At 54.6% G+C, this 19,663-nt stretch overlaps 1 protein-coding gene across 1 annotated transcript; it reads right to left on the reverse strand.

Annotated features, from left to right (window-relative positions):
- Nucleotides 1-1,664: 1,664 nt before the first annotated feature.
- LOC100904056 (regulator of G-protein signaling 17) lies at nucleotides 1,665-17,773 on the reverse strand. The gene is made up of 6 exons (XM_029112551.1): nucleotides 17,600-17,773; nucleotides 6,007-6,341; nucleotides 3,183-3,272; nucleotides 2,953-3,014; nucleotides 1,998-2,164; nucleotides 1,665-1,868 (listed from the first exon to the last, which is right to left on the reverse strand). Exons 1-6 carry the CDS (start codon nucleotides 17,771-17,773, stop codon nucleotides 1,665-1,667), a joined length of 1,032 nt encoding a protein of 343 aa, XP_028968384.1.
- Between the last annotated feature and the right edge of the window lie 1,890 nt (nucleotides 17,774-19,663).

Consider the following 19,663-nt stretch of genomic DNA (forward strand, 5'->3'; position numbering starts at 1 on the left):
TGTATTTGTGTTCACGCGTAGTTTACGTGATTCTGTTTTCGTCTGCGGCATCAACCATTCATCTCTCAGCTCTCCATCGCTTCATTTATGTATTTCAACACGAATTCTATGTTGGGACTCGGAGTCTCTGCAGGCATTGTACCGGAGCTTGGGTTTGCGGATTCTGAGTCGATTCCTAATGCGCCTCGACCCATCCTACACCGTGGTAGTTTTTCCGTTCGCCCCGATTTTTTTCTCCGCATGCCTTAGGATCCGTCGCGAACCGTTCCATGGTATTCATTTCGTACAAGTCACGATCTCTCAGCGTCACGCTTCCGTACACTCAAGGTACTCGTAGTGGAATACCTACATCAACAAGTATGTTCGCTGAGTCCGACTGGATGCTGCGAAAGTGAAAATGACAGGCGCAGTCCTTGTCGTCCGGCGAGCTCGGCGACTCCGCTAGAAGGTGTCCGACGAGAACGAATTCCAACAATAAGACAGAGCCTTGTAGAAAAAGGATTAATAGGTAGTGGTTCACCTGCTTATACAACAGACGTAACGACCCTCGTGGTCAGTAGTTTAGTAAGTGGTTATAGTGGGGACAGAGGGAAGAGACCCTTCCGACGTCGTCTCAAACGCGATGGACAAAGCATCGACGAGAGCAATTGTAATGCAGGTAACATCCACGGCAGGTTACTGCCTCTAGGGGTCTGTGTTCGTGGATAAATACTCTCCTCGGTCGAGATCATGATGAATTCCCCAGCCGTTCATCTCATCGAGATCTCTCATGACAAAGATCAATGGCCTTCAATCACGGAAATGCTCCGATCCCTTGAAACATACTCATCGAAAATCTTATCTCCAATTCAGGATATTGAGGGAAATCGTGAATACTGGTAGATCCTCCTCGTCATTTATTATGCGAGGAGACCCAAGCGGTGCGACTAGTTTCCTGCGCACGCCGCCTTCTGTGTCGAAGAAGAGACATCTCCGACGTTCTCGTGGACCCGTTGCATTCCCGGATTCGAGGAATCACGAGATTCTCGTCCGTCTCTCGAACAGAATACTGGGGTTCTGATTCCTCCCTCCAAATTGAGGACGACTGTATGCATCAATTTGTTGAAGAGTCAGAAAAAAAGATGAATCGATGCCTCGGTGAGGAGATTATTTCTGATGAACAAGATCGGCCGCACGTGGGGGAATACGATTGCGTCACCAAGTCTGTTCGCAGCCACATCTCGACTACTCAAATCTCGGTTTCCTTGTATTTCGGCTCAATCCCTGTATCGAGGGATTCCCGTCCGGAGTTATCGTCGTTCCAGGATCGAGAACGCTCTGCACACGCTGGCCTCCGGACGATTGAAGGAGTGCTCTGGATTTCAGGTACAAACCATGGTTTCTGCTTCGTCTTATTGCGCCGCAAGGGTCTCTGATCACGGGGAAAGGCCGGCAGACGCTCACCGGTAAATTCTACTCTGAGCAGCGACCGTATCACTACTGCTGTACTCATGACAGGATCAATTATTGCATGAACGTCAAGCGTCAGACGGGAAATTTGTTCCGGATCCTAGAGTTTCCAATTGTTCGCCTCCAGATTCATCGGCTCGTTCGCTGGCTCCGTCACCCGAAGGTGTCTCTCATTGCATTATTTTCTCGTTCGGCTTGACTTATACGTTGAAGGACTAGGCAGAGCTCCCTTTGCGCGAAGGGGTCTGAGGACTAAGTTGGGCAATTTTCCGGTAGGCGTCGCTGTTCACGAAGCGCGGGTAGGAATCTCGGTGCATGAGAGTGTAGATTTGCAGCTGCGCTTCTGCAAACGTCTCTGCCGAAGGTCCGCTAACCATATTCTTGTTTATCTGATCCCGGACGCGTGAATCGAGGGACACCTGCAACGAGCTCCCGACTTAATTCCTGAGCCGACACCTCGAACTGGAATCCCATAAGATGGTGTCCTCTTCCATTTATCCGAAGCTCAGGGTGTCTACATCGAGTAAGCGCTCGGAGGTAGAACTCACTTCTTTGGGTGACAAGATCGAGATGTAATCCTCGTAGATCAGTCGGGCCTTCTCTTCTATCACAGGAGTTTCGCTCTCTTTCTTGAGTTCTTCGCAGGCCGTCCAAAAAAGAATATTTTCTTCACTGTATTCGCATCGCAGGAAATCCCTGAAGACTTTGCGACCAGCTGCAATGAATTTTTTTATTCTTGAAGAAGTCGGACCATGGGACGCTTCGCGAGCTTCAGCCCGCTGAAACTATGATAAGCCGAATGTCTCGCCAAAGGAGCTTTTAGGGGGAATGTATCCGTTTTTCATCCATTATACTCCTGTTGTTCGTATTAAATTGAAGGGCATCGATCTGGAGCGGGCTAACGAAAGGTCAAGCGTAGGCAGAGACATCGCATTCCTGATGGCAGAAAGTCGAGATTCGACTGCAACACCTGTTTCGCGCAAGAATCATCCGATTCACATTGAATCCAACCAGCCGAGACCCCATATACGGTTGTTCTCCCTCGGAGCTCTATTGGCGTTGATTGATCCCCGGTCCGTGCTGCGAATGCAATGAGCCGCCGGCCGGTCGTGCGGACTCGGCCCTATGAATCCGGCACGCGGACAAGAAGGATGGCCGAACGGAAGTGCTTCCCTGCTCGACAACGTGATCTTCGATGCCCAATGAGGGACGGGAATAGATCGGAGATAATTTTTAAAGCAGGACCTTGTGCAGCGGCCAACTTCCGCCGGGGGACTATTCCGCGCGCTCAACATAGAGCGGAGCGCACAGACGCAAACAAGCTCTCCCGAGCATAGCCCCTCCCCCCTCCCTCCGAGCTCGCCGATACGGTGTTCGGAACTTTTTTAGGAGAATGAATCGGTCGCTGATGCTCGATACTTGGTGACTGGTTTTCTGACGCGCGCGTTATCAGCACGGAGATGACCATGATGATCGAAACTTTCAAACCGGATGCGCACTCACCTGGATGCTTCATGAGTTTGTCGAAAGATTCACTCCACTCCATGATTTCTCCCAACGACGGTCTGCAGATTGAGGTTCCGCTTAGATTCGACTCTGACTGCTCGGATGATCCGAATGCAAGTCGTCTCATAGGAGACAGAGAGGATGACACCGATACAGCGAGTGAGATATTATGCATTTTTTTTATCTATTCGAATTTACATACGGGTGAGGAATACCCGAGGACTTACGGCGTGTGGTCTCCCCATATGTCAGATCCGGACAGTTGTTGATGAGATTCGCTGTTCGAATGATGATCGGTACGCATGTTCCCGTTATTACTGAAAGACATCGAACCCATTGCGTTTGTAAGTCGTGACCAAAGTCTCCTGCTCTTGGGAACTTCGCCGGAATGCGGTCGCGAGGAGCTTTGGGCCGCCATGTCCCCTTCCGAGCATCTCCTTGACGGTGCTTGTTTATCAGGTGGGAGCGAACGCCGATGATTCAGAGGTCGTTCGAAGCTAACTCGGAGAACTCGGGATGCTCTCGAAGGGGTAGTCCGAAGCTAAACCGAAGAATTCGCGGCGAAACTCGTCGCCTGAAAAGGCTGCCCCAGCGAGTGAAGAGCGCAGTCAACGCTCACCGAACAGCCGAAGGACACGCCGAGATCGATACGTTCAACAGACCGACGTCCGTCGTCGTGAGAGAATCAACAAGGGACAGATATAGATGGCTTCGAACCAAGTCGGTAGTCTTCTAGCCACGGTCGACTCGACCGTATAGAAACTGCATCGGAGGCGGCGGTGTTGGCGGCAGCACAGCCCGCCACCGGGTCATTCACGAAATAGCGCGCTGCTGGCGATTCCCACCAGCAGCAGCACAATCCGGCTCGAATCCATTGCAACACAATTCAGCGCTACAGATGCAAGACGGAAGCAGGTAGCGCCGCGACAGCTGGCTCGCGCCTGCTCGCCCGTTGTCTATACGAAAATAAACAGAACGCATCGAGGAGCTAATTCCAAGGCTACGCCTAGGCTTCGTTTCGGGCAAAAGAGCCAATCGACACGATCCAGATTGCGGTATTGGCGCCAGGAACAAATAGAGTCGAAAAAGGCGTTTCGCTTCCGCGCGAAAGAATTCACCATCTGCGCAAGCAGCCACACCAGTCCGGAAATTAGCTGAAGGTGAGGTCTGCGATTCTGCTCGACGAATTCTCAGACGCGAGACCTTATCTATGAATTTTTCATGGTGACGCTCGTGGAGCAAGGCAACTGCGATTGATTTCGAGAAAATCAAATGCCTTTGTCACAGTTCGCGTGGACTTGCGGGGAACTCAGACGGAGTCGGACTCGGTGGCACTCGAAACGACGGAAAACGTTGACAGTTTTCACCGCACGCTTTCCAACAGGTGTGTCGAAGCTTCAGTTTAGGAACACTGCTGTCAGTCGGCACGGCGCGGCGTTTCACCGAGAACCCTCCCGACGGAGTTGCCGTGGACAGCTCTTCGAACCATGATCCATGCGCGATGAAGACGCCAGTCGAGCTCGTACGAAGTCCGAAGCTCAGCCCGTCTGAGCGAGCTGCGCCTTTCCCGGTCTCGAGTGGGCTTGCCGAACAGGCTGTCTGTCAGCTACGTCGTCCTATTCTTGCACTAGCCGTTTTGGCCATAGCACTCGCTTGCCAGCCGTGGGGTTAGCGCTCACCCTCTCCTGCCGCCACGGACGAGGTGCTGCCGACGTCATTGGGGCGAGTGCAGCAGCAGGAGGACCCGTTGCCTTCGTCGTCGACAACGGCGGCGGCGGAGAAGACGGCAGCATGCTTGGAGAGGTCGTTCCGTGCAACATCCGAGAGACTCTGTCAAGTGTTCTCGAACACCGGCTTCGACAAGCTCCCGTGTGAGATTCTATTGTATCATACGTTCACGATCGCTGTTCGTACATATCACAAACAACACGAGAGAGGCGCTAGTGCGACGAACGCCCGATCACCTTGCAGGACCCTCACCGAAAAAGGACGCACCCGTCGAGGGGGACCTTTTTTTACGCAAAACTCGACCTTGACAAGTTTTTCGATTGTCGAAGGTCATGAGTTCGTTCGCCCCGAATGTTTTGGTCCCGAGTTCGGATATCATAGTAGGTAACGAGCGGCATTCCATCATTGACGAGCTCATCGTGAATTCCGCCTCGTCTCTCAGGACACCACGTCAATTCTGACACTTCTGGTAGAGGTGGGAAGCCGGGAAATAGTCGTCGTCGCACTCGGAAAAGGCACACGGTTTAATTCGACGTTGTTCAGCCGTGAACTTGCCCGTGCCAAGACAGAGTCGATAAAGAGGAGCGGGCGGTCACCTCGGCAGACAATTCGCCAAAAACGGATTATCTTGGCCAACGGGACCCGACCGACACACGAGCTCGACGGGGTAGTGCGGCAGCTATCATTCCTTCGGTTCAGTGAGTCAAATTAGAGGAGAACGTTCTTGGGAAACTGTGTTCTGCGAGTTGGAGATCTCCGATGTTGGCAGACTCGGAGCATGGCTAGATTGAGAGTTTGGGAAATCCTGCGTCGCCGTGCGGTCGGAATGGATTTGTTCGATGCGCTCCCTCAACTTCCTCGCTCTCACGCATGGCTTGTGGGTATTTCAACGCCTGCCTCCCGGTAAAGTCATGGACAGAACCTTTCCGACTAGTTTTCCTCGTTCGGCTCCCGACACCCGGTCAAACCGGATGTTCGATTGGGAGCAGGCGCATCGGGATGAGTTCTCAGGTATTGTCTCCACGGCGAGGGAAACACGTGGGAAGGGGAGAAGAGGAGCATTCTTTGGCAGGAAAAAACGTCGTCATTGCCATCAAGGCTCAAGAGGAATGAAAAACGTCGAATGTAACGAGAGACTGAGTTCGTAAATCAGACCTAGCTCCGAATGACGTACGTGCCGAGCCTCCTCTCGAAATGGTCCGCTGATGGTTCTGGAGGAGTGTTTTTTTTTCAGGAAATCCCGCCTCTCGCTCCCCGTTCATGTCTCTACGTTTTCTGCGGAAAAAAGCTGCGGGAAAGCTTGCGGAGGATAAGTGCACTTACCATGAGCAAGAGCAACAGCAACACCAACAGAAGCAACAGCTCTTGTTATTGAGGTTGTTGTTGCTTCCGGGTTGAGTTTCTTCAGGCGGGCCTTCACTCGCTCCCTGCGGAAGCTGAGCAATGTCTTCGTCGCTGGTGGGCGGGGGCGGACTGCCGCCACAGGGGGGACTCGCAGACAACGCGGGATCGCTGTTCGTTCCGGTGATGGTGATCGTCACGGGAACCGTTCCAGCTGGCGGCTCCTTAAATTCGTGGGCTCCCTTTTCAGAGAGACATTTTTTGGCACATGGCTTTCCGCTAGAAGTTTCTGGCTGCAGTTCGCGCTTATTGGACATCTGCGGAAAAGGAGAAAACGCTTGTGAGGGAAGCTTCGGGAGAGTGTTTCCGACGACCGAGCATCTGTCGATTTGAGTTGGGAAAAAAACGCTCTTTAAAGAACGTGTTACTTGTCACTGACCATGTCTTTGCGGCTGAGCGCTACATGGGTTGAGACCGTCCCTCATCAGCCGCCTTATCTAATGACTTTGATCGTGGATAGCTCGAAACCATCAGTCTCGACGGGGATCTTCATCGATATTTTCCTGTCTATCTTCGAGTCCTGTCTGAGTTGCAGGCGGTCGTTACGACGACCGTACACTCGCACTGCCCCCCTGTTTCCTTGGAAACGTCGAATCAAGGCCACAAACACGGGCTCGCCCGCGACAATTCTTGGGGGAACGAGTGGCATCAAAATGATCCAGATCGAACCATTCCTGAGGATCTCATGGAGATTTACGCTCCAGAATTCGACACCCGATTCATTGTTCCTGACGAACGGGCTCGTGAGGGAGAGACGGTCTTTTCCAGCGAATCCACTCCATCATACCTCCAATGCGATCTGCTTTTTGAGGCACGTCTTCGGAGTGCTCTGCTTTCGCTTCTCGATGACGCTCGTTTGCAATATCTCTTGGAACTCGAAGCCCAGATCCAGGCGGAAATGTTCACAGGAGCCTCGTTGGGCTTTGGAGGCATTTCTCGGACAACTCGATAAGCACAATGAGAGCCCGTTCCTGTATCAGTAGCGATTCGTTCATGAAGCGGCTGAAATAGCGTCCCGATATCTCCGTCCGCGCGGGGAACTACGACGTTGGCTGAGTTCCCCGCTACCGCTGATTTAGTGGCTTCTCCGTGCCGAGCAGCGAGTCTGCCACCGGATTATTGTTATTCGATGCTGGACTCGAATGAGCGCTCCACTTCGCAACTCTCTGCGAACAGCCTGTCGGTAGCCCATTCGCGCAGTACTTAACGGAATGTAGCCCGTCGGGTTAACATGCTCTCGCGCCGTCACGGACGAGCTCGAATCGACGTCGGAAATTCGGACCGCTGCTTCTGACGGCTGAGGTTTTCTGTTCGAGCTCAGTCTGGGCACCTCCCGAAGAGAGATAGCATAGAGTGATCTTGGCTCCGAGTACGACAGGTTCTTGAGCATCTAATGTATGTTAGGAATGTATGTCAGCGATGAGAGCAACACCGACGACTCGAGGAAATTTAGGCATATTCAGTCACGTCTCGAAAGATTCCCCGAGTCGGTTTTCCGCGGGGAAAGCATCGCGTTCGTCCCGAATGATTGGAAGCACTGTAAAAGTCGGCACTCCTTACCCGCCCTGCTTGTGATTGCGACACGATCGGGAAGTGAATCGCATGCGTTCAGGGTCAGGGCGAATCCCCCATTTCCCGCCAGGGGCACTGAGGACGGCCGTAAGAGGATACCAGAGGACTGCCGAGGACTTCAACGGGGAGGAACGAGATACGCTCCTGAAAGCTTCGCTTACGGTAATGAGGTTGATTCCCTAGCGGATCGTGATGTCGGGGGAACTTCACAAGGACCACCCATTCGCTCCTACGGACCTTCCAGTCGACATACATCGAGATAACCGAATTCGGTTCGTCGGAACTCACGAAATGTCCCACCGTGGCTAGCGGTTCAGGGGTCGAGGCTACCCGACTACAGGAACCTGTTTGCGAAGAAGAGAACAATCGAGTTTCACGGCTTCCAACGAAATAATTTATTGCAACAAAACCGATTCCGTTCAGTACGTAGAACATCGATAAACACCGCCTAAACGAAAGATTAATGTACAGTACGAATACAATAGTCGCAACGAGTTCTTCATTTCTCACAAGTTTCTCGAAGCTCCAAGCGATTCTCGAAGGAGGTCGGAACTCCAATCGAATTTCAGGGACACGTGGTCTCTGTATTCGTCTTCGTATCGAAGTATTTGTCCCCGGGATAGAAAGGGCCAACAAGGCACCGACGTCCATCGGGTTACATCCTGGAACGATTGACGCGTCCCGCGATCCCGGAATCCGATCTTTTGCCCAGCTCTCGTCTGGCGTCCTCGCGGAGACGGAAATCGTTTTTCTGTATCAAACCGAAGCCGCGGCTTCGCAATGATGTGAGCGGACGGGAAAGCTCTCTATAGGTCCTGTCATTCCCTTTCGGAAGAGGTTGGTTCACGGGGGCAGGGAAGAAGTGGGGAAGGGCTTGAAAATAGGATCCGTTAGCACAATGGTGAGAGGAGGGATGACCCTTTGGACGCGGCGGAGTACGGGTCTCAAGGTTCCGCGTGCTCGATGGGCGGGTTGGGAATCTGAGGTTCCCGCTGCTGCCAGTTTCGTTGGTGCAGCTCGACGAGGTCCCTGACCATAAAGGTCAGTCGGAGATTACGCTCCTGCTGAAGTCCGTTAACAGCGTCCTGAGCCTGTCGAATTATGTCCAGAACCCAATGGGGGCGCTGCTCTTCCAATCTGCGGCCGGCCACTTTGAGAGCCGAACAGAGACATTCGAGCGCGATGCGGTCGGGCAGCTGACAATCCAACTGGCGAAGGTAGTCCTGGTGCAGCTGGTCGAACGAGAGCAGTTCTTCCAAGAACAGGTGACAGAGGAAGATCACGAGCGCATTCAGCCGGTGGCGATCAACATCCAATGCGGAAGAGTTTTTCGAAAGCTGCGTTTGATTCGCAGACACAGCAACTGCGGAGCTCGACGGCTCCTCGAGCTCCGTCGCCTCGACGATGAGGAGTCGGACCTTCGACGAAAACGTCGATCGACATCTCGTCATGAGGTGCTTGTAGAAAACGAAACCGCTCCGGGCCCTGACCAGATTAGAGCACAGCTTGGCGTACGTTGGCGCGAACAGGCATTCCGCCTGAGCTCGCTCGACGAGCTGTCGAGCCAAGTGATCCGGTGCGTCGTCATCCACCAAATGGTCGGCCACCTGAGTCGCAAGTCGACCCAGTACACGAGACGGAGCGAGTTTATTCAGAAGCGCCCTCAACGAACCCTCGGTTGACGGATTCTCGCTCTGTCGTCGACGCCACACAAGTTTATAGTCTTCAGAAACGGATGCGCCAGAGTCCGCCCTGCTGCCACTTCCCGCAAACAATTGCTGTTGCTGGAAGTGCTCGAGTTGTCGCTGCTGTTGATTCTGCTGCTGCGGCGGCGGCGGCGGCGGTTGATGTTGCTGCTGGTGTTGATAATTCTGTCGCTGTTGTTGGATCTCTTCTCGTTGTAATTGTCGTCGATCTAGTGGTGCTTGTTCTCGTTGACGGTGATTGCGAGTTGCTGCTGCTGTTGCGTTGTTGCCACCGCCATCTTCACCACCACCGTAACCACCGGCTGAGGACCCCGTCATGCCGCCCAAGGCAGCAGCCCGTAGGCTTCTAACGCAAAAGCGTCGACGCTCTCTCGTTAGACAACTTTACATCCAATTTTCGAAGGATAATTCAGGAGGAAAAGGAGCAAATCAAATGGGGAGGCCACAGCCAGCCACCACCGCCACCACCACCACCGATCACAGGACTCAGCGAGCAACTGAACGAATGGGAGCGAGCAACCCAGCCAAGGAACGTCCAGTCAGGGCGAACGAGCTTCAGCGGCGGCGGCAGCGGCGGCGGCTTCCACTCGTTGTTCCCTTCCCCTCGATCGGCGCAGCGGTCTTGTCCGCTGAGCCTGGCTGCCGCCGCCGCCAGCACTACCGCCAGCGTTAACGCCAGCGCTGCTCCCTCTCTTCCTGCTGCCTTCTCGCGCATAGCGGTGTCGGCGCCCGCCGCCGCCGCACACATCCCCTATATGCTGGAAAGCCGGCTGCTGCCGTCGTTGCACTGTTGGCAGCAGCGGTGGAGTTGTGGCAAGAAGCTCGCCAACAGCAGCAGATTCCGCTCTTCCCGCCGCCGCCGCCGCTCCTCCCGATCCTGCCGCTGCTGCTGCTGCCGATCCTGTCGACAGCCTCCTACCTTCGGCTTCGACCGCCGCCGCCGCCGCCGCTATCTACCTCATCGCCGTCGACGTCGTCATCATCAACATCATCATCATCGCCATGTCGCTGCCGCCGCCGCCCCCGCCACCAAAACACCGTGCGCGCTCTCTCACAGACTGCGCACACTATGCTGCCGCCGCGGCGGCCGATGACGCATGCGCACAGCGAGTCGTCCTTGCGACGCGGAAATGTCATGCGTATTTGTCTTTGTTGACGGCGACGTCGACGAGAGCAGCAATCCCGCCGGCAGGATTGCCGTTCGATTCGAGAAGCAGGGACCGGCGGGCGAACGCGTAGCGCGGAGAAGGAGAGAGCGCTGGCGTTGAGTACCCGACGCATGCGGGGAACAGGCGACCGTTTTCTCGTTCGTCGGTCTCCGGGTCGTTCCTCTCGGTTCTTTCTGCCAGCCAGTACTGGTTTCCGGTTAACTTGTTCCCGAAGATAAATTCCCGCGCAGAGAGTTGGGATTCCTTTGGTTGTTTCCGATTGTGAGCTGTATCCCTTTGTTTTCCTCGGTTCCTCCTCGTCTCGACCCCGATCCCTTCCCGCCTCGCTCTGAATCGTAGTAGGCTCGTTCCTGTTGTTGGTAGAACAGGGCGGGCAAGCTGAGTAAACTAAGGGAAAAGAGGCGGGGGGGGGGGCGCGCAAGCTGACTACTCCTCCGGATGCTTGACAGACCGCCTTTCGGAAGTCCTGGACCGCTTCGCTCCGGTATCGCACACAGACGCTATCGTCGTCCGCAGCGGCACTATCGTCAAACAGCCGTCTTCCTGTCATCCTTGCGCTTTTACAGAACGATAAGTTCCCGTATTCAAGGCTCCGCTGCGGCGCTCCAAAGCGCTGTCGTCGTCCCCGACGACGGCGACAACCAGCGCCAACAACGCCGCCGATTACCGCACGAACTAAGTCGACCGAGATCGTCGACGGAAGTCGTTGTACCTGGCGATGGAGCCTTCGGTCGACCGACGGCCGGGCGGCCGCCGGGCGGGCGGGCAGGCGGACGGTCGAGCTACCGAATCAGATAGCCCTCTCATTCATCCTCGTTTCCGAGGTCAATGCCGAACTCATGGCACAAGCTTTCCAGACAGGGAAAATGGCTTCGAGGGCTTTGATACACAGTCATATTGTCCGTTGTCTCATCCGAATGAATAGTTGTTATTGCTGTCTCAATCGGAACGCGAAGAGAGAAGACGGTGCAATTAATGAGATTTCCTTCTAATCGACGTTGATCGCATTGCGCCTAATTCGACGAGGGCCGAGTGAACAACATTCGGAGCTGCCACGGCGGCGCCGACATTGTCTACAACGAAGTCGACAACTGCAAGAAGAATATTGCGCGGGAAGAGAAGGAAGAAGAAGCAACAGGAATGATGACGATGCAGTTCCTTCTTCCCTCCATCCTCTGGCGAACGGAGCAGGTCCTCAGCCGAGCGGCCCAGGAGAATGAGGGCAAACCGGCGGCCATGCGAGCTTCTGGGTCAAGGCCAGCCTCTCTCACTCCCAGGCTCAGCGGCCGGGTCGAGAGCTCAGTTTTACGAACGACAAAAAGATGCCACTACGGAATAAGGAGCGCTATAGACATTTAAATCGGAGGGAACTGTTTCCTTATACGGAGCGATAAAAAGATTTCGCTCCTTATTTTTCTCGGAAACGACTTTTCTGCAATATCGGTCCCGCAGAGGGAGGTTTAGCGGGGATTCGTGATATTAGGAGCCGAGTCTCGATCGACTCGAAACGCAATCGGAACGCCCGAATATCGAGACGTTTCCTCAGGACATACTCGCCGCCGTATTTCCCCGTGCCTTGAGGAGACACTCAGCCAAACGGAGCGGGGTCTGGGGGATTCCGCATATCAGGTACCTACGGATTTGAACTCTGGTGTTGAAGAGCTGTCCTCATCTCTACCCTCGATCATCGGAACAGAGGTCAATTGAGGAAAATATCGCCTACTTCATTCCCCGGAAGCGGCGAGAATTCGAGCTGTCGCGACGGGCGAGAATTCTTAAACACACTCGGTGTTTACGCTCTCGCTCCGGCCTTTTCCGCAAGCTGCTCTCAATCATGAGCTTTTCAAAGCAAAGTTTGAGGCGGCTGATTTCGCTCTGGCCGGTAGAGCGACGCGAGGGGCTAGTCCAAAACGTTACCGCTCCGTCGGCTAATGCCGACGACCGACGTAGCTGCTCCCAGCGACTATGCCGCTACCCAATACCAAATATTTGCCTAGCCAATCTTATGACCCGATCCTCAACGCTCGATTATCCGATCAGACTTTTCCTCGCTCCGTTTGTCTTTAAATGAGACTCACTCACTCACTCAGAGTCGGCTGAACCGATCAACCGACGGAACGGACTACGATTCCGATCAGCGGATCTTCGCTCGTTCCGAAATTGTCCCAGCTCCAAATCGTGCTATACCGAGGGGCCTAATTGAAATTCTGGACAGAAAGAGGAAAAAATTAGGACTGGGTGCCTTCACGCCGCGCGAGCCCGAAAACGCTGACGAGTCGGACCCTAGTCTCCGATGCGCAGTCCGCTGGGACGGGATCGTGCGCTCGGGGAACCTATCCGGAGCTGTCGAGTCCGAGTGAGGAATCGAGGCATCCATCGGAGTCCCGCAGAATGTGTTCACTGATAATTTCCTCGCTGCAGAGCGGAGGTAAAAGCGTGAGGCGTCGGCAACGACGGTGAGTGCGACTTTTCGCCGAGCGAGACTCTGTGAGCATCATCCACCGATCGTTCGACTCGTCACTCTTGCAGCCAGCGATTCGAGCAGCTACCGACGTACACTTCATTACGGCAACTTCATCAGGCCCATCCGACAGATCAATTTCTAAGAGCTGCCTGCGAACTGAGGAATCGCTGCTCTCATTGACATCGGGCTCTCTCACTCAGTCAGTATATCCGGGATCCTAGATCCGGTGCCCTAGTTGAGCTCCAGCTCCGCTGGAATCCCAGACAGAGAACATTTCCGAAGCTCGCGTTCGGAGCGCGGGAACGGTCACGAATGTCGATGGCGGAGTGCTCTCCACGGTTTCGCCCACATCTCCGCTTTCAAGAGAGAAATCAACACGTAGTGCCGATCGAGGCTTCCTCGGCCAGTCAACGAGCTGCGATCCAGGAAGAAACGGGCTCCTTTCTACGAGCTGTGCCATCGGAGATCCGCCTCGGGAGGAAAAGGGGAGGGAGCCCACTCCAGCACCGAAGACAAGACCCATATGAGAAATCGGCACTCATTCGAAAAGCAATCTCCCGTTCGAGTTCGGCTCCATGAGCTCTGCGTCGCCGATTCCGTTACGGCGGCGCTCATATCAGCGAGTTCTCGAGCTGGTCCCGACACACCGGTCTGAAATCTCGAAGACCCTTGCTCAGTGCATAAGGGAACGAGCGAGGTCAAATGGCTGTAACCGATCCACGAGATCCACTAATCGAATGCCGAACGCGCCACCAACGGAACGAGACAGATGCACGAGATAATGAGCTGATAGATGGGCAATCATGCGAGAGCAGCGTGATTGATGATTAGTGTTCGACTGCGAAAACTACTCCTCGGCTCGAGGTGCTCCTCGATCAAGTCCATGCCGTCGGATGACATCGGAGCGCCGATGAGGGAGCGATGCCGCTCGATTTCATTCCGGTGCTCGTCCTCCAACATGAACTTCACGTTGATATCATTCTCCTTCTAGCCCCGACACAAGCTTCCCTCGATGAGTCGAGACTTTCCTTGTCGATCGCTCGCTCGGGGCTTTGTCGCTGGCTTCGGATGGGCCGAGCAGACGGGACCGAAGAACGCCAAGCGCTGGGAGTTGAGGGGAGCGTCAAAAACACGCTCCTTGTTCCGAACACGTCTCGAAAGAGCGTGGAGCGGGCCAGTCAGCTTGCAAGTTTGTCAGTCTGCGACTATCGCCATTAGCGCACGCATGTGCATCCGCGTTCCTGAAGAGGCTCCTCGAACAGAGAGCGCCCCGGGCCGTTTGTTGTTCTCGGTCGCTCCTTCATGATATCTTTGTTCGTCATCCTAGAAGAACCTGCATAGGCTGATCCGGCGGAAATTACGCAAACGTTCTCGTTCGAAAGTTTATCCAAGGCTCATTTAGCCGAAACTGCTGACACGGCGCGGAATCGGGAAAACCGACGAAATACGAGAGGAAGAAAGCGGACGGCCATGATGATGATGAGACTCGAGAATTAGGAGGAAAAGGGGCAGAGCAGGATAACGGAAACGGGGGAGATGCCGAGGACAGGTCAGGAGGAGAGGGCGCATAGGGGCCAGAGTCCACGGAGCGAAATTTCTTCCAGGGACGACCGGAGAGGGACGAAACTATTTGAAGGAGGAACGCAGAGAATCGAGGATGAAAACAGAGCCCCGGAGGTAAGGAGTCTTGACATCGCGAATTCTTTGCGAATCTGGTTAGCTGGCGGGAGGCGGGGAGGAGAATAACGAAATATGGGGTAAGTCATGGGAGCAAGAGCTTCGGTGCGAAGGTAGTTTCCCCGAGCGGAAAACGCAAGGGGAAACGATTGGACGGCGGTGCGGCGTTCCGCGAGCGAGCGATGCCTGAGGAAAATTCCGAACTGCGAGAGAGAATCTCAGCATTCCGAGTCGCGAGCGGGAGGAAAATGGAGACAATTCGAGTTCGGGACCAAACTAGCTAGCCCTCAGAGTTTGCCGCTTCTCCTGCCGCTTCTCCTGCCGCCACCGCCGCCTCCGCTAAAAACGATGATGCTGCTGCTTTGGCTTCTGCCGGCACTGCAAGTCTCCACATCGCCTCGAGCGTGGTTTGCGTTCATCCTCCCTCTTTCCGTCGCGGGCTTTTCCTGTCTGAGCGCTGCTCCTCGTTTTCCATTTCGGTTCAGTGGTCTCCAACACTTCAGATGCAGCAATAAAACAATACGAACCCAAAGCGAGCGGAACAGATCGGAGGAGGGAGGGTCGGGAGATGAGTAACTATATTGATTGAAGAGGAAACGAAGCTCCTTTTCCAAAGTTCGTGGAGAGCGAATTCTTTCCACAGCATCCTCACACTTCTTCCAAAGCCTCTCCCGAGCCATATTCTCTCCAGAATCGCGGAAAGGCAATGTCACTCACTCAGCCGATGAAAGTCTAGGCTCCACGGTTTCCTTCGAAGAGCTTCAAGATCGCTCGCTCGGATTTCATCCGATTCTCCCGCGTAGCTGGGAGCTTAGAGTCCCCTCGCGGCGAATAGCAATCGCGACTCGTCGACAGGGGGGGGCGATGAGGGGCGATACGGCTCCTATACCGTGTTTATCGGAACTTTCGACGTGATCTCGAAGACGTGCCGATGGACAGATGAGTTATCCGACGAATAGTCATTATGCTCAACGCTGGCTGGTCGGCCGGGCGGTCGGTGTGCCTGCCAGCCCGCCGCCGGCCGACTTTCCGTCCGCCGCCTGCGCCCAGACGTCGATGGCCTATATAGTCAAGGCGCCGATTGAGCCATACCGTTCACTCGTTCGCTCGCTTTGTTTATTTGTTTGTTTGTTCGCTCTCTCGTCCGGGAAGGCTCGGCGAGGACTCACCGCGAATCCTGCCGTTCTCTAGGCCTCAGCTACCCGCGTCAACGCCGGCCTACCCGCTCACCTAGCACTTATCAATCGATTTAATAAACAAATCGTCGAGTGGTCCGCCGAAGTTCACGACGTTCTCCCCGAGACCATCGTCTCTCAAGAGAAACATTCGTCAGTCGAGGAATCGATTCTACACTGAGATGGTGTATGATTCCTCCACGTTGCTTTCACTATTCCCGCTCAGCATACAGGGATGCTCGGAACGGATCTGGCGACGTGTCGACGCGTGAGAAACGCGCCCAGGATCCACAGCAGCGTCGGAGTCCTGGGACAATTCTGGGCGTTGGTTGACTTGGATTCCGCTGGCTCTTGACGGCACACGAATGAGCGCGACTTCACTCCTCTGAGGCGATGACATCATCCCGATGAGTCTCAGCGGAATTAGATGTGGAAATCATAGAAGCGGGAAGGAAAGAATATATGGGATGCACAAATTACGTGCCGCACCTCGAGGGAGCGGGAATCGATGGAGGGAAAGCATGGCTCATGTGCATGTCATCTCTTTATCCCGGAAAGTGCCAATTCCAGGCGACGCAAGACCTTCCTCGTTCAGACGTTCCTCACCGAGGTCGTTCGCGATTCCCGGTCAGGAAGGGCAAATCGTCATGTGCAAGGAGGGTTCTCCCAAGCGTGCCGACGGACTGGCTTCTCGCACGATTTCGAAACCCTCGCTGACACTGAAGGGACGACTCTACGCAGACGATGGAAAGCGAGAGCAAAGCGAAAGCTCACATGTATGAATATGAGCGTTCAGATTCTTGTCTCCGACTCCCAGATCAACGGCGGGTTCGAGGACTCGTGTCTCGGACCTCCTGCCGCGTCTCCTCATATTCCTCGGGGTCCTCTGCGGGACACGAGATTTCGGGAATCGCCGACTGATAATTTCACTAGCGGTAGGAAAGCAAATCTGAGGATTCCGGTCGTGCATTATGTACTCGCTCGATAGGCGAATCGAGCGAGCGGAAGCCTCTCATCGGTCGCATCAATGGTTGTCAAGCCGACGGATCAATTCATGGTTGAGGGAAGGATGAAACTGCAAGAATATTCCCGCCTGGATTATCATCGATTGGAAACATTGTTTCGAGCTCCGATACATAAGATGATGGCTCCGCCGGATACCCGATCGGGAGACCGAGATATTCGGCGATGTCGATCGTTCCGCGGTGGTCATCGATAGATTCGTGGTCTCGCACAATTGAAGGAACATCACGAGACGCGTGCCGAGCGATCGGCTTGTTCTCCGGCGAGGTGACCAAGTTCGTGAATCAGAATTCGAAATCGAGCGCTGCACAGTCGTTAGCTCGCATCTCACCAGCGGAGACATTCAATTATCTTCCTCTCCATCATCATTGACTTTAGCATCCGCATTCCATCTGCCCTTTCCGTCATTGCCGATTTGATAGGTTACGCTCGTTGCAGACGCACTCCATCATTATGGGATGGGATGACATATCTCCAGGAGCGCTATATCGCTCACTGACATCAGTGCCCCTCATTTGCTCGTTTGCAGCAGCGGACGTTGCCTCTATTGCCGATGCGGTCACTGCTGTCATTGCCGTTATGTCGCGAGAACGGAATGTTATTGCGCGTCATTGTTCTCCGGACAGAATAAACACCGAAGCCGCGCTCTGAACGCACGCCGAACATACGAGTCCAGCCGGAGGGACAGAAGAACGAAACTACGAAAAAAAAACGGACGAATCACCATACCTGTTTGATGACTTCTTCATGATGGCGATGGATTTTGTGGAACACAATCCAAGGTTGGTAATGAATGGCGAAAATGAGAGTCGGAGTTCTCCTCAGCGAAGTTTGCACGCTTTGCAACTTTAGACTATATTGGCTGTCACTGCTGCCGCGGTGCTTTTTGTCGCGACGCGCCATCGCCGCCATCCAATCGAGCGGTCTCCCCGGATGACGGAGGGACCGCCACCGGGACTGGCCGAATCTGCTGCAGCCGTTGGCCTCAGAGGTCTGACAGCTCAGACGAGATGAGGAGCTGACTGTCGGACCGATCAAGCAAGCCTCGGCTCTTGCTCGCGACTAACGTGTGGACAGGCTGGCTCAGCGACGGTTTGATAGCCGTTCGATCGAATGAAGGACCGTCTGACCTCGCTGATCTCTCAGTGACTGACCGACCGACCGACCGACTGACTGACCTGCCGTCAGCTTGGGGTGGCCGACTAGCCGATTGAATGTCCGTACGCTTCCCAGTTGAACTGTAGCGGCTCGATTCGTCTCTAAGTCGTTATCCGTTTGCTCCTTCACTCGCTCCCGCGCTCGCTCACTCACTAACTCACTCACTCACCATAACCCTCACTCATTCACTGACAGACTGGAGGCAACGCGACGCTAGAGGACTCTTTACAGCTCGTTCCACCGTTGGAGTCCATTGGCGTCAATGGGGCGGGCGATAGCTTCCATGATCGTGACTGCTCTCGTTGGAGAGCGCACCGGGCAGATATCCCGCAAGCTCAGGAGGGGAGTCAGGCTTGGGGAGAACATCCGAACGTACGACAGAGGCTGAATCGGAATCAAAATCGTCGGACGGACGAATGGATGGACGGACCGAGCGAATGACGGTCAGTCGGTCAATCAGTTCTGAGAATCACTTGGCAAACGGGTCTCGAATCGAGAGGGAATCCTTGCGATCGAAAAACCCACCGCCGAGGACTAGCTGTCAAACTTCCCGGGTTAAGCTTCGACGCGGGTCTGTCAGACCGTTTCCGACGGGTTCGCGGGAAGTTGAGATTTTCCGACGGCGGACGGGTAGGTCGCCGTACGTGAGCGAATTCGCGAGGGCGAGCGGGCAACCGACGGACTCGTTGCTTGGATGTTCGTCCCGCTCAGTCAGACACTCTGGAGAAGAAGCATTTCTCATCGGAGAGAGGGAAACAACCTCCTCGATCTCCCAACTCCACAGAGCCACCGATAGCTAACCGGCCAGCTTGACAGCCTGCCTACTCTCCGAGCGAGAAGCCCACCCGCTTGTCTGCCAGCTCCTCTCCCTCCTTGCCCAACCGAAATATCCTACATCATTTTCACTCTCAGCCGTAACGTTAACATCGACTTGTCGTCAGTGAGCAAGCAGCTCACCTGGCGGCGGTGGCTGCCTTGGAAACCGCCAGTCACTTAGTCCGCGCGTGCCCGGCTCACGGCGTGACTGATGAATTCTGAGGGCGTTATATCATACTGTATCGAATTCCTCGATACCTGGTATCTGTGTGGTGAGACGTCGGATTGTTGCAGTCTAGTCCTCGGCCGACCCTCTTGTACATACATAGACGGTCAGTCAGAGACATTCCCGCACCGGACGAACGAAGCGTTTGAACGAAGGCATCTATGTAGAAGCGAGGAATTGATTTCTCCCGAGGTCCTCGCCGTACCGAGAGCCGGCTCTACGAGACATTGTCGGCCAGTCGACTCTCTGCTCTTCTGGGAGACTGAGCGAAACCCAACAGCACCCAAGAGAATCCCGCACTACTCAGGACTCTGACGCCGGAACACGAACACACGGGACGGGCTCTGTCGCCGCTATTGCTGTTTCTGCCAGAGTGTTGTCCAGATAAGGCGGCCCTCAGAGGATAGAGCTATGAGCGAAGCATGAGAACCTTCCCAGCATGACTCTGAATCGAGGGAGCCTCCGACCACCTGATGCGAGGGAATTATTCGAAGCCGGTCTGGTGCCAAGCGAGGGCTCCTCCCTCTCGAGCGCGGAATCCGAGTCGGAAATGTATCATCATGTGGGATCCCCTCCACGTTCGGAATACTCGG

The sequence above is a fragment of the Galendromus occidentalis genome, unplaced genomic scaffold (assembly GCF_000255335.2).
Source record: "Galendromus occidentalis unplaced genomic scaffold, Mocc_1.1 scf7180000077514, whole genome shotgun sequence".
NCBI classification, from domain to species: Eukaryota; Metazoa; Arthropoda; class Arachnida; order Mesostigmata; family Phytoseiidae; genus Galendromus; species Galendromus occidentalis.

Bases quoted from the DNA above. Each gene is read 5' to 3' on its own strand.
- LOC100904056 (XM_029112551.1), bottom strand. From the start codon at position 17,773: ATGGCGCGTCGCGACAAAAAGCACCGCGGCAGCAGTGACAGCCAATAT. The intron at 6,342-17,599 runs GTATGGTGATTC...CCTTTTCCGCAG, and splicing joins ATGAAGAAGTCATCAAACAG to ATGTCCAATAAGCGCGAACT. The intron at 1,869-1,997 runs GTGAGTTCTACC...AGCTCGTTGCAG, and splicing joins CGATCTTGTCACCCAAAGAA to GTGTCCCTCGATTCACGCGT.